The sequence below is a fragment of the Hibiscus syriacus genome, unplaced genomic scaffold (assembly GCF_006381635.1).
Source record: "Hibiscus syriacus cultivar Baekdansim isolate YM2019G1 unplaced genomic scaffold, ASM638163v2 tig00110548_pilon, whole genome shotgun sequence".
In the NCBI taxonomy this organism is placed as follows: Eukaryota; Viridiplantae; Streptophyta; class Magnoliopsida; order Malvales; family Malvaceae; genus Hibiscus; species Hibiscus syriacus.
In genome coordinates, this window is record NW_024062775.1 from 2784336 (window position 1) to 2799325 (window position 14990).

At 34.4% G+C, this 14990-nt stretch overlaps 1 protein-coding gene across 1 annotated transcript; it reads left to right on the top strand.

Moving 5' to 3' along the window:
- Positions 1-8937: 8937 nt before the first annotated feature.
- Positions 8938-14104, top strand: LOC120130578 (branched-chain amino acid aminotransferase 2, chloroplastic-like). Its single transcript, XM_039147791.1, has 10 exons — positions 8938-9148; positions 9238-9326; positions 9917-10091; positions 10421-10594; positions 10683-10814; positions 11433-11531; positions 11664-11780; positions 12472-12567; positions 13180-13292; positions 13799-14104. Exons 1-10 carry the CDS (start codon positions 8993-8995, stop codon positions 13914-13916), a joined length of 1269 nt encoding a protein of 422 aa, XP_039003722.1. The 5' UTR covers positions 8938-8992; the 3' UTR covers positions 13917-14104.
- Positions 14105-14990: the final 886 nt, after the last annotated feature.

A 14990-nucleotide genomic window follows, 5' to 3' on the forward strand; every position in this document is an offset into this window, starting at 1 on the left:
GCTTAAATGATAAATCAATTAAAAAAAACTCCCTTATCTCTGAATTTTGTTTAATCGTGAATAAATGCTTCGACATAGCTGTAGAGGGACACTCCTCTTTGCCGTGGCATTGCCTGGAACTCTCTTTAATAAATGGCAGCCACGCGCATACGAGTTAATGAAAGTAGTCACGGGATGACTCTGTCTGACTAGCTTGGGGGTGGAAGGTATGCTCCCTTTCACCTAGAGTGTGGGATGGTAGGTGTGATGAGCTGACTCCCTTCATAGCAATGTAAAAAAAAGTGAAAAAAATAAGAAAAAAAATGTGTAGTAAGTGAAAAGGGAGTATAAATGTTCTTAATGAATGAGTTAATGACGTGGCAAAACTAGGGAACTCAATTAGAAATTGCATAAATTCATTAAGTATAGATTAGATACAATAAATCACACACACAACACCATAAAGAATCTTGACCTAGGGAAAAGTACTTGAATTCTTGATATGTCTAGCATATAGAAGCCGATTTTTCTGAGGGTTGAAATTCAATTTTTGTCTTGTTGTCCTACTGTTGAAATTGCCATGACATTTTGATTGTGTTAATTGTTATCCATTGCTTGAGGACAAATAATAGTTTAAGTTTGGGGGTGTGATAACTCCGTAAAAAGACTATTTTTAAGGCCTTTTCAACTTAAGTTATTGTTTGTTTAAGGGTACATATAGGTCATTTTAGATGTATGTAGCTGCATATAATTGCATTTTTGGTGGTTATGTTATTTTATTTTATTAAGGTGCTATATGAAGAGGAAGGTGTGGTTTTTAGTATGTGCATGAAATAACAAGCAAAATAGGCGAGCTGGGAAGTAATGCCGCGGCATCACACGTTGCTGAAGCAGATTGAAATGCCTTGGCATTTCTGGCGCAGAAAACGACAAAAATATACAGCTGTATGTGGACAGCTGGCTCTGCATGTGAAATGATGGTTGTAACAGCCTGCTAGGGGACCACTGACACCTGGAGGATAAGGTTAATGCACAACATGTGATTCTAGGGGTATGAGGGGTATTTTGCACCCAACAATATCCCAACAACCTCATTATTACCCCTAGATATTTTTTATATATTACACCTCACAAGAAAGAGAGTGGGTGGGAAGAAAGGAGACGCATATTGTAGCAGAAAAATCATATTTTTATTTTCCCTTTTCCTTTCTTCTTCCTTGGGTTTTCCTCCATTGATAAAGCTTCAAGGAGTGGCGAGCTAGGCGCCGAGAGGAGCTAGCGAGCTAAGGCGGTTCGTGGTGGCCGAGGAGACCTCCGGTGGCACGCGTCGAAGGCTCTTTCTCACTTCCCTTTACTGTTATTTTATTTATTTTATTTGTGGGTTGTTGGAACGAATATTTTGTGGATTTTTCTATAGATATTTCGAACCCCACCATGAACTAACTTATTTGGTGGTGTTGGTTTAATGGATGTTTTAACTTTATTTTAATGGTATATTTAAGTTTATTTTGGTTCTTTATTTGCTTTGTTTATGAATGCTTCACCATCTAGGCTTGTAAGAGGCATGGAAATGTCCATTTCTTAGATGAAGGTTAGGTGTTCGGAAGAATCCTAAGCTAAAAATACTTGTAAGTATTCAGAAGAAACGTAAGGCAAGATCCTCATAAGCAATGGGTTATAGTATTTTCAAAGGGCTTTGAACCGGCCTAGGAATATTATAACCTAATTCCTTAGATCTCGGAAGAGACTAGGATAGGATTTCAACGACTAAAAAGGGTGTCTTTATCAATAGGGTAGGCTGTCCAACATTGTTGAGTGAGAGCAGATGCCTTGGCATGCTATTCTGTTAGGTTCATGTGAGAACATTTTAGGAAAGCCCTGTCGAGTAAGTAAAGACCAGATAGCTTAAATCTGCCTGAGAGATAAGTTTAGCATTCTTAGATCAATCCCTACCATTCATTCCATTGAAAGCTTGTCACGTGAGGATTATCTTCTTTTCATTTTATTTATCTTTTATTTACTATTTTTACCATTTTTCATTGTCTTGACATTTCATCATTTTCAACACTAAACATCTATTCTTGCCACTACATTTCCATTTGCTACACCATCACACCGTCAATCCACATTCACCAGCATACACATATCCATTGTCGTGACATTTGTATATATCAAGACTAACTATACTTAGATAGAATAGTGCATAAACTTTACTCAATATCCTTCCAATCCCTGTGGAGACGATACTCACTCATCACTTTATTACTTGAGTGATTATGTACACTTGCACATTATTTGCATATATTTTATAGTACTCACAACACGCGAACATATGTCTTGATCACATGACTTTCTTTGGTTGATCTGAACAACTACTTGCTCTTTTTCTTTTGCAGTTGCAGGGACTCTGGATGCTACATTCATTCACATCATCAGCTTTCACTTTCTGATCCTTTGGGTTTCTTGATGTGACTTTTAAGTTTCCTTTGTTGATCACATTTTCAATTAATTCTCCATTTGTCATAAGATTCCCGAATTCCTTCGTGGGATTTGCCAACATTAACTCAAAGAAAAAAGTGGGAAGGGAATCCCGAAACCTATGTGATATATCTTCTTCTAACATGGGAGGTTGAACTTGTGCTGCCACTCTTCTCCATCTTAAGGCATACTTCTGAAACCCTTCATTGGTTTTCATTTTTACTCCTTAAATATCCATATGTGTTGGAGCTAAGTCTTTAACATATCGATATTGTCCCAAAAATGCATCAGCTAGATCAACCCATCTCTTGATCTGTTCTTAGGTCAACTGATTGTACCAGACTACTATTGGTCCAACGAGGCTATCATGGAAATAGTGAATTAACAGATCATCAGAACTTAAATATCCTTTCATTTTTCTGCAAAACATTCTCAGGTGGATTAAGGGACAACTGGTGTCATCATATTTCTTAAAATCAGGCATTTTGAATTCATGGGGAATAACCAAGTCTTGAACCAAGATGAGCTCTTTTGCTTCTAATTCTTTGTGGTGGACACTAATACCTTTTATATTTCTGATTGCTTCATCTGCCCTTTTGAATCTCTTCTTATATTGTGAATAATTAATGATGTTATTCTTTGGGTTTGATTGGGATTCCCCAGGGTATGTTATCATTCTCGACTCTTCAATCTGATAGCATTGTTGCTCTTTAGCAGTTATCTCTTCTTTATCAGATGTCATCCCTTGAATAATTTGATTTGATTCATCTTGTGATTTTTCTTTCTTTGTATCCTGAGGTAACCCTGTCAATTGTTCTGGTCATTGATTTTGTAGTCTTTCATAAGATTGCTATATTGTTTTCATGATGATGATACAGTAATATGAATGATTGATCTTGGTTTTAGTGTTACAGAAACCTTTTATGAATTATTTGCATGTTTTTATAATTAATGTATATAACAATACTTAAATATATAAAAAAAATATAATGTAAATGCGAAAATGCATAAATGCAAAAATAAGAATGCAAACTGTGCAATGCAAAAACAAATATAAAATGTAAATGTAAATTAAAAAATATAAAAATGCAAATGCAAACATAAAAATATGAATGAAAAATGAAAATGCAAAGATGCAAAATGCAAAATGCAAATGCATGTATGAAAATGTGTTACTCAAGAGTGATCATCTTAGAACATATTTCATTGAACACAAAAGTTTCGGTGCATCAAACAAAACTTTTACATGTAGGGGATAGCTTTCACTCCTAACTTCTCTATTTCCCTTAAAAGCCAAATTAACTTCCACTCATGCTCAGGTGTGGAATTATCAATCTGCTTTAATTCTCTCGTGAAACCGGCTAAATCAACCAGTTTATGAGCCACATTACTTGTTTGAGTAACACCTTTCTTCATGATATTGTCTTTTTCCTTCATATTCTGTGTCAAATCTCGGAGTTGTAAATAATGTTGTTCATTTTTTCTTGTGAGAAAATCTTTATGTTCAAGAAGTTCTAATACAAGATCTCCATAATCATCTAAACATTTCTTCAATGTCTTGTTCTTGGCCATAATGGCTTTTAATTCAGTATCGATCTCAAGCTGATGAATCTGATATGATACTTCCATGTTGGTCATAGCACTATTCAACCTTTGATTTTTGACTTGACATTTTCCTAATTCAATGACAGTTGTATTGCGTCTTACTTCTGCAACTCTTAAATCGTGAGAAAACTTCTTGGCTCGACTTTCATGTATGTCACAGTTCTTTTTCAGTTTGGTGACCCCTGTTATCCACTCTTCTGGGATGTTTCCTATGCCATCAGTTTGAAAGGCTTGATTGACCTTCTGGAAATCTTCATGCATGGTTTCCATTTTGGTGCTCAATTTATCGTTTTCAATCTTTAAATGATGTACTTGAGCCTCAGACCTCAGCAAATCTTCTTCTTTCTGGGTGCCCCTACTGATATTCTTACCTTTGACCACTTTTGGTATTAATCTAGCAGGACCTTCAGTTACCAAACTAGGTCGATCATTTATCATAAATTGTAAGGTTCCATAATCCAAAAAACTTTGGACTCGACGTTTGAAGGAAAGACAATTCTCAATGGTATGTCCTTGAACTCCGGCATGATATTCACAATAAACGTTGGTATCATACCAATTCAGATACAGAGGTTTGAACAGTTTTATGTAGTATAGAACCACTTCTCACGCTTCAAGTAGCTTTTCATATAACTCTTTATATGATATAGGGATAGCATCAAAATGAGAACCGCCTTTTGTCTTAGATTGAACCTGAGTTTTAGACGTCGGGAGCAAATTAAACTTTGATGATTTCAGATTACATGATTTCATCTTATCTTTAGGAGCTTTTGCAATTGTCACCATTTCCTTGGTATCTCCAGATAACTTGTGAATACGAATGATGAATATCTGTAAATTCTCAAATTGGTTAAGATCCGAAGTTCCTTGTATATCTAAGATTACAGGGTTATATTCATTGAGCTCTCTCTCTTTTTTGTGCAGGAATCTCTTTTCCTTTGGCCAAAACAGATATTCTACCCATCATCTTGGACATCTGCTCTCTCATTTCTCGTATCTCCTTTTGCTCTTCAATGGGCATACGATCTTTGGGTGTATAGCTCTCCTCTATCTTCGGATGTCTTTCCTTAGCTGCGTCATAGTTTGCTTGATCATAAAACTTTTTGTCCATTTATGAATTCTTTCCAATTTGATGAACAGTCTTTCAAATCAACACCTTTTGGTTATGCCATGATCATGCAATGCAAACAAAAGAAATCAATATAAACAAGTTAGAGCAAAATAACATGCATGGGAAAAAATAAGAAAAAAATAAAATGGTTAGTACCAACTAATGGAAAGAAAAAAAATTCTATCTATCAAGATATAAATCCTAACATCATGCTTTCTAGTTCCATGCTTTATTTGGAAAAATTAACCTAACCGCATGGTTACTAGTTCACATAAATTTATCCAGAAAAAGGAAAAAAATCAAATAAATTAAAAAGACAAAAAGTTAGAACTTATTTCTCCTTTGTGTACACCTACGGAAAAAGTTTCGGCATTGTCTTAGATTGGGTGAATTTTTAGGGTTTATTTATTATATGCAGAGTTTCAATTCTAGGAGTAAAGGTACTCGACATGTCCTTGTTGGTACCCCATTGGGCTGCCAAACCCCCTCAATCCTATTCATCACAGACTTAAGCGGACCGAGTTTAATTTGAGGGGACACATTTCCCTATGCCTGACACGGAGAATAAATTCTCACGAAGACATAGGATATATGAACCCCGAAAGTTACTTGCTAGGTTTGACACGGAGAATAAATTCTCACGAAGACGTCACTTTCACTCTCACTTAAAAGGGACAAGCTTGATTTTAAAGCTTATGTTATGCAATGCAATTGTTGTGTGTGAGGATAAACTTTCACACAAAAATTAATATCTAAAAAGTAATTAAATGTAAACATAAATATACAAGGGTATAAAATAAATTGAAATAAATAAAAAAAATCATAAATTAAATAAAATTGGATTCTCAATTTCTAATTATATAGATAATATATAATCGAATTAGGTTTGACCAGGGTCCCCAGCAGAGTCGCCAAGCTGTTGTAACTGGTTTTCGTTCGGGCACGAAATTTTACTTGGCGGGAAAAATAATGTGGATAAATGGTTTTTATTGAAATGTTTTGAGAGTCATCATCGACCTTTTGGGTTAGGTAGGTCGAATACCTAAAAATCATCTTTAAAAAGAGTTTTTAAGAAAACATCAGTTAAAAGATAAAACTGGTGTGCATTTAACCAAAAATTTATTCTTTTTAATAATAAAAAGGGATTCGTGGTCGATTACGTTTGGGGAAGGATTAGCACCCCACAAAGCCCAAAATTGGTCCTTGTCGATTATAAATTGTCTTTAACAATAGAAGTTTAAGAATTTGCATATGAATTTAATTTACGATCCTGTTTTTATTCAATTGGATAATAAGGAAGAAAAATATTAAAATAATTTTTATAAATTATAAATAATGTATTTATTTATTTACAAATATCGAAATAGGGTTTCTAGTTGCTTTAAGACATCCCATTTCTTTAATATTAATAAATAAATAAATATTAATAAGACATTTCTCTAAAAATAATTTAAAAAAATAAAATAAATTAATCTATATAATTTATAAAAGTATGATATTTATTTATTTAAAAATATCAGAAAAGGACTTCTAGTTGCTTTAAGACATTCACTTTCTTAATATTGAAAAATAAATAGATATTAATAATATGATAATTTTTAATAAAATTATAACATTAAGGTAAATATATATTTTTTTATAAGCATGATATTTATTATTTTTAAAATATCATAATAGGACATCTAGTTATTTTAAGACTGCCCTTTCTTAATATTTAAAAATAAATAAATATTATTGATTTACAAAATTAATCAAATAATATATATTAATATGACTAAAATAAAATAATAATAAAATCATAAAAATATTGAATTAAACATATTGAACTTTAAAGAATAAAATTAAATATAATTAAACAATGATTAAAATAAAAAAATTAAAACTATAGTATTAAAATACAGAATACATAAATTAATAGACAAAAATAAAAATTATTAAAAAAATCAGTAACAAAAATATAAAATATAAAACCTAAATATCCTAATTTGAATTATTAAAAAGATATGTACTAATAGTGTAATTTAGCTTTAATATTAATTATTCGGGTTAAAATAAATTTTATAAAAATTTTAGGAACTAAATGTGATATTTACCCTAAATATATAAGTATATACATGTACTGACTAAAATATAATAAAGTAAAACTTGAAAACAAAATTAATATCCTCAGAAATTGATTTCAGTGACTAAATTGCAAAGATAAAAACTTAGAGGGGCTTCGGAAAGGGTTTTCCCATTAGAAAATTACACAGATACCCCTCCCAAAAACGACGTAGTTCGGGGAGGGGTATAAATACCCTTTAACCGGTCCTCTTGGACCAAATTTTTCATTTTTTTCATTCTCTCTAGCCTCTCTCTAAAAACCTCCCACCGGAGGTTGGCCAGTCACCAGCCGACAGTCAAGTTCCGACGCCGATCGCCACCGCCAGCCACCGTTCACGGTGGCCGAAAATTATAAAATTACCTCAAATCAAAGCTTATTCAACCCTCAACCCAAATCCACCCTTATTTACACCTAGAAATCCCTTACTAGCTCCAGATCTATAATAAATCGAAGATTACCTTCGGTTACCGACAGTTCCCGGCGATGTTTGGGCTCTCTGAGGGTAAGTCTCTCAGCTTCTTTTCTTTTCTTTAAGTTTGTATTTGTCTGGGATCATTGATGTAGTTCTTGTTCTGTCTTTGGCTGTTGGTTGCTGTCCGTCGTTCCCGTTTTCTGTCTACTTTTTTTTCATTGTAGGTTGCCGATGATTTTTATAAGCCTCGTCGTTGTGGCTCTCGAACCGGTCACAAGGGTGGAAGTTCGGTGAGTCACCATAGCTATGGTGGTAACTCACCATAGGGCTTCAACGTGGAAGGGCAGCTGGTGATTCTGGAGTCTTCGGCGAGGCGTGGCATCATGGCAGCGGTGGTCGCGTGGATGTTCTGGAAGCAGCGGCGACTGGATGATAACCTAGGGTTATGAAACCCTAGGGCTTCATGTTGGGCTCGTCTGGGCCGTTGAATCACTCCAGATCCAACGGCTGATATTGGCTGGCGGCTGGGATGAGATGATGGAAACCCTAGGAGTTTAAGGTTACTATTGGGCCAGTTCTGATTGGGCCTGGGCATGTAAACGGGCCTCTGGGTCCATTGTAATTTGTAATTATTTATTTAGTTAATAATGATAATAATAATATATAATAATAATAATAATTTTATTAATAATAATACTAATATTTAATAATAATAATAATAATTTTTAAAAATAAAATGAAAAAAATAGTGTTTTACAAAGTATCTTCACATCTAATGTAAAATTAATGTCTTAATGGGAACCTGGATATTGGGTGTTGAAATACTGCTGCTGTATATGTTAATACTTGCCATAGTTCTTTTGAGCATAATATACTCCCCGTATTTCGATGGATACAGGACTTAGACATCGACGACCGTTGAAATAAATTTTTAAAAAATATGAATTTGAGTAGTTGAAAAAATTATTATTATTTTTAAAAATTTTGGATTTGAGTATTAATAATTGTGATAGAGAAATTAAATATTTATTATTAAATAATTAAAAATATTAAAAATATATAATATATTATAATTATTTTAGGTTAATAGAAAAAGTAATTTTTAGAAAACAGTGTTTGAAAGGAGATAAATTTAGTTGAATATAGGGTAGAAAAGAAAGGGAAGGGGTTTAGGTTAAAAAATAAATATGATAATAGATAAGGAGAGTATACACGTCAGTTCCAGCCAACCCTCTCTGACGCCTGCAAACACAGCCTAAAAAGGCTTCTTGTAGACCAAACACAAACAAAGAGTGTTGAGGAAATGGAGATCAACGCCGTCCTCTCTAATTTCCAGCATACTTACCTCCTCTCCCCTTCTTCTCGCTCTTCTGTCTCATCCACCGCCGTCGCCACCCGAACAGCTCTTAATCTTTCCTCCTCCCAGCAAACTCGTTTCTTTCCGCCGCTACTTCACAAGGTAACATCGCTTCTCCATACGTTTTTCCTCTACTTCTCAGCGTGTTTGAGTTTGCTTATGTTGATTATGCGTTTATTTTACCTTCACAGAAGCAAGTTTTAGCTTCTTCTTCGGGGCGTAACGTTAATGAAGCTAACAATCCTTTTAAGAGGGCTGTTGTGTTATCCGATTCTTATAGGTGCGTGCCTTTTTTTTCTATTTGATGATTGTAAATCTGAAATCATACGATTGAGCTGCATTTCATTTGTTCTAGTTTATTGCTTTTTTGTGTATTTATCTTACGCTTATGATCCTTTTCAGTTGCTCATTTTTCTTTGATTTATTAATCAAATAACTTTTTCTTTCTTTCTTTCTTTTTTCAAAGTTCTAATTTTTCTGAAAAGTGAAAGAAAGTTTAGTATTAGCAGTTGTGATTCCTTTGGTTGGTGTTTATTTCTGTTTTCAACTTTTTATTCTTATGAAAAAAAGAGTATTAAGAATTGCATTGGATGCAAAAGAATGCACAGTTTTCATTAATTAAAAATATTTTTGAGTACAAAATTCTGTAATGGAGAACAAATTGTTAGGGTCTGCACTTGGAATTTTTGGCAAAGTGATAAACAACAAAAACGCATTAGGAGGCACATTTGAGCAGTTGCATGCTTATAGGCATATTTGGTAAATAGTTCAACACGGAAAAAGTTTTTTATACTTATTTTCTTAAAGAGTTTTCTGCTTATAAGTATCATATTATGATATTGTTAAATTTTTCTTTGTTCTTCTGTGCAGTGAAGCAACTGAATTAGCTGATATAGAGTGGGACAATCTTGGATTTGGGTTTATTCCTACTGATTACATGTATATAATGAAATGTACTCAAGGTGGAAGCTTCTCTAAAGGTGAATTACAAAGGTTTGGGAATATTGAATTAAGCCCTTCAGCTGGAATCTTAAATTATGGACAGGTCACATTTCTTAACTTTATGCCCCAGTTTATCTTTATCTTTTGCTTGTATTTGATGTTTCTGTTCAGTTGTCGTGCATCTGTTCTTATTTGCAAATGCTTACAAGTGAAGCTAGTTATATGCCTATATATTTGATATGACTTCTTTCATCACCATCCCTCTAAAAATGAAAAAGAAAGCCCATCATGCATGATATCCGCTCTAAGATAATTTGCTTTTGAGGCCCATTTAAATTTTAACACAATTTTTTTAATTTATCTTCATGCATCGTGATATAGCAGTTCTCTTTTCTGTTTCTCCCATCATCTTTTTCTGGTTTGTTCCTCTAGGGGTTATTTGAAGGTCTGAAAGCCTACAGGAAAGATAACACTGTTCTTCTATTTCGTCCTGAGGAGAATGCTCTCCGAATGAGGCAGGGAGCGGAAAGAATGTGCATGCCATCACCCACTGTGGAGCAGTTTGTGGAAGCCGTAAAGGAAACTGTCTTAGCAAACAAACGTTGGGTAACTAATAGTTTTGATTTGGAGCATGAGTTTGGTATACAATTGGCTTTACCTATTTTTTAAGTAAATTTTTGATTTCTCCTTTCAGGTTCCCCCACCAGGAAAAGGTTCTTTGTACATCAGGCCATTGCTCATGGGGAGTGGAGCTGTCCTTGGTCTTGCACCTGCTCCTGAATACACCTTTCTTATTTATGTCTCACCTGTGGGAAACTATTTTAAGGTTTATTACCTTCGTTGCTTGATTTTTGGCCATGCATAAGCTGTATAATTTGCTTTAAGGTTCTTCTTACATACCCATCTACACACATATATACTGTAACTTGGAAGGTTTACAGTTCTATCTCCATGTGCAACCCTGGAAAAAATATATTAGCATGACTTTGTATGCAAAGTAATTTTATCCTGAAAGTACTTCAATGCATTCAAATTGAAAAATGAGATGCTACTTTATCTGGAATATTGTTCTACATGTAGATATCTTTGTTGTACGAGAGACTGGTTTCACCATAAAGTTCCATGATTTTACACGCCATTATTTTAGAAATTTCTGTTGGCTTTTTGTTTAAGCTACCGTAGATTACTAGTAAATGAAGTTGGTATGTTGTTTTCTTCTGTGTGAGGTTACCAATCTACTGTGGTTGTGCTCAGTTTACTCTAAAATCCTTCTCCTTTCTTTCATGTTCTTGCTCAACTGAAGGTTCCATACAGTACTTTTTTTGTGGTCTAACATTTGCATTCGGTTTACTCTTTGTTATCCATTCAGTCCCCTTGTTTTGAGAATTTTAGCCAACTTTCATATGATGACTACTCATTCACCAAATTTTTTATATGATTCCAGGAAGGTGTTGCTCCAATAAATTTAATTATTGAACACGAACTGCATCGTGCCACTCCTGGAGGCACGGGGGGTGTTAAAACTATTGGGAATTATGCTGCGGTAAGCTAGCTTTCTGGTTATTGTCAAATCCCTTTACCATTTATCTTCCTGTGACTGTTGAATTGATTTTGATGGTGGAAAAATGAATCATTAAAGTTTCACAGACTAATGCTGTCTCTTTGTCATATGTAGGTTCTAAAGGCACAATCTGCTGCAAAAGCCAAAGGATATTCTGATGTCCTCTATCTTGATTGTGTTCACAAAAAGTATCTGGAGGAAGTTTCCTCTTGCAACATATTCGTGGTGAAGGTATTACGGTCAGCTTATCTGTTGGTGGTTAATTTCCCCCCCCCCCCACCCCCCACCCCCCAAAGCTTTGCTGCATTGCTCATGTTATCATAGAGCGAAGTGTTAAAATCAATCTTGTTCATTGTGGTCAACGGCTATTGTTGTCTTATTATTAGAACTCCATAACCATTCTTTCTCACTCGACCAAGCTCCGTAATCATGATCTCCTTGCTTTAACTTCACCCTGAATCTTTGTGTGATGCACTAGAATTAAAAACAAAAAACATCTCACCATTGTAGCCTTTCAGTGAACCCAACAACAAACTGTGGCTACTATCATTACTAAACTGACTTTGACTGAATGACTCCTAGGTATGGCTGTGGCACTACAGCTGCTTGTTAGAACCTTTTAATTTTTACTATGATGTAGCTGCTAAAAAACCATCTTAGTCACTAAATGCTTAGTTCAGTTAATCTGTAAGGATATTTTATTTTTTCTATATGCTAAAAAAGATTTGGTTAAATGATTTCCATGAATCATCTAGAAGCTATTGTGTTTCAAAAAATAGAATATTATCAAACAGTTTAGATTTTCGAGTTAAATAAGGCGTGTTTTAGATCTTTCTGTTATCCTGGTTGACAAGCTAAAAATATTGATGTAGTCCAACGACACCAATATATCCCCGTTTTAACATATTTTTTTGTATTGTAGGGTAATATCATCTCCACTCCTTCAATAAAGGGAACAATCTTACCTGGTATCACGAGAAAGAGTATAATTGATGTTGCTCGAAGTCAAGGGTTCCAGGTAATTGTTCAGTTTTGAAGATTCTTGATGAATTCATTCTGTCGAAATAAAGTTGTGTATCTGGAAATGTATGTGACTGGATCTGACGAATCTAGTTATGTTGCAGTTTAGTATTCGGTTTCTGCAACTTGTGGATGCTATGGTGGTTCTATGGTGTTTCTCTATTATTTTTTGCTTAAAGAATTGTTACTTGTCATTTCAAATTACTACATTTTAGTGATAGAAATAATTTCTCAGTGATTAATTCACTTCAGACTACATTTTATTGATAGAAAGAATGTCACTGAGTGGTCACCTGTCACCTCGAGTTACATTTTAGTGATAGAGGCTTCCAGATTTCTGAACTTGTTGGTGAAAACGAGCTATTTTCCTTGTTAATAAAATTTCTTCACTTGTGTATAACCTCTGAATATATTGTTAGGTATTCTGTGGAACTCTAAGATGTAGTTTTTTAAGAAAATAATACATGGATGACGTCCACTGGATTGAGTTGATACATTCCCCCCCCCCCAAATTTCTTAATTGTACAACATCATAACCGTAGCTTATTTGTTTCAGTATGTAAGGGTGGTCCTTGTGTTACTCCTTAATGTTTATCTGCTGATGACACAGGTTGAGGAACGGCTTGTGGAAGTGGATGAGTTGCTTGATGCTGACGAAGTTTTTTGTACTGGGACAGCAGTGGTAGTGTCACCTGTTGGCAGTGTCACTTATAAGGGTAAAAGGTAATTGCCTGTGCAATTTGAGCAAACTCCGTTTCCATAAATTAATAATTTTGCGTCTGCTTCATTTTCAGTTCACGTCTTCCATTTTTTTAAGTGTGTATAACTTATTGTGGCAAATGGAAATGTTAGGCATGCGGCGCTTATTAGCTACTTCTGCATGGAGCCATTATTTTAGTAAATAAAGTTTTAATACTTGCATGAAAAATTAGGCCCTTCACTTTGTGAATTATCGGTGTCAAACACTCTGTCTAACACGAGGATGGGAATATGATCCTCCAAAAATCCTTCAAATGCATGGAAAAACTTAAAAGTTGTTGAACATGCCCATGTCAGACAGATCCATTTCCAATGAACTGGAATCAAAGTAAAGTGGCTGTAGGTTTTTTTTTTTTTTTGATAGAAAGTAATGTGGCTGTAGTTGAGCTTTAACTTGTTAATTTTACAAAAATAAATAAATAAAAGGCTGGGATAAGTTAAATTTCTTGTAAAATACTTTTAATGTGCAGGGTATCGTATGGATTAGATAGTTTCGGAGCTGTTTCACAACAACTTTACTCGGTGCTTACCCAACTCCAGATGGGTCTTATAGATGACAAGATGAACTGGACTGTTGAGTTGAGTTGAGTTAGGCATAATGTATGAACATCTGGTTTGCCTTCTCTAAAGACATCACCGCCTAAGGTAAAATGTATTTTTATTCCTCCCGTAGCCTGCAGACATAGTTTTTCTTCTTTTGGGCAAATGTTGGTCAGAAGTGTCACTGTTTTGTACTGAATGATGTACTATTATTAGTTTTCGAAGCAGGAAACCAAAAATATTGCAACCAAGCTGTTGTTTATTGGGCTTGAAAAGAAAAACTTGGAATTTACTAAATGTGATTGGAATGGTTTTGGAAACGATTTTTTTGTTGCAGTTTCTTTCTTTTGCAACAAATGGTGGGCCCTTCATCTCCTCCCCCAACTCGTTTGTTAACCATAAAAGAGAGACTCTTTGGGTCAAGTCAGGTAAGGCCAAGTCAGAGCTGATCAACATCTGATCGCTTCTTTCCTTCGTATGGTCTGTCCAATGACTTCATCTAGGATTCGGTTTAAATCACTCTTTTGAATTGGCATTGATTCTCACTTCCAAACACGTACGCGTCATTTCGTCTTTTCAAAAACCTGGTCATTCGTTAGGTTTGACGGATCCAACTTCAATGAGGCTGGGTTTAGTATGATGCCTCAATTTACTCGATTTTACATCTTTAAATTAGAGGTTATTACATTGTTAGAGACGTATGATTATATGACTTTTAAAGTATTGTGACAACAATGATAAAATAAAATTTTGTTAGTAATTTTAAAATTATTATTTAAAACTAGGGTAAACTATGGCAATGGTCACTAATGTTTGGGTTAGTGTTCGTTTTCACCATTGGTGTTTGAAAAGTTACAAATCGGTCACTAATGTTATAGTTTATTACAAAATGGTCACTCGATGTTAATAGCTAGTAACGGAACGTTGACATGACACATTAAACCAGCGGACTCAGTATGTTTGACTGACCATTTGACTACTCTTTTTTTTGTTCTTCTTCTTGGTTGAAGTACGTCAAGAAAATGCACCCATAAGACGGTGTAGAATCAACTTAGACTTGCAAGGTGTAGAGTCAAGCCAAGCAAATGATAAGAAATAAGAAAAGAGAGAAATTTGAGGAAA

Coding starts and splice junctions, on each gene's coding strand:
- LOC120130578 (XM_039147791.1), top strand. CDS start 8,993: ATGGAGATCAACGCCGTCCTCTCTAATTTCCAGCATACTTACCTCCTC. Junction 10,092..10,420: donor GAATCTTAAATTATGGACAG/GTCACATTTCTT, acceptor TTGTTCCTCTAG/GGGTTATTTGAAGGTCTGAA. Junction 10,595..10,682: donor TCTTAGCAAACAAACGTTGG/GTAACTAATAGT, acceptor TTCTCCTTTCAG/GTTCCCCCACCAGGAAAAGG.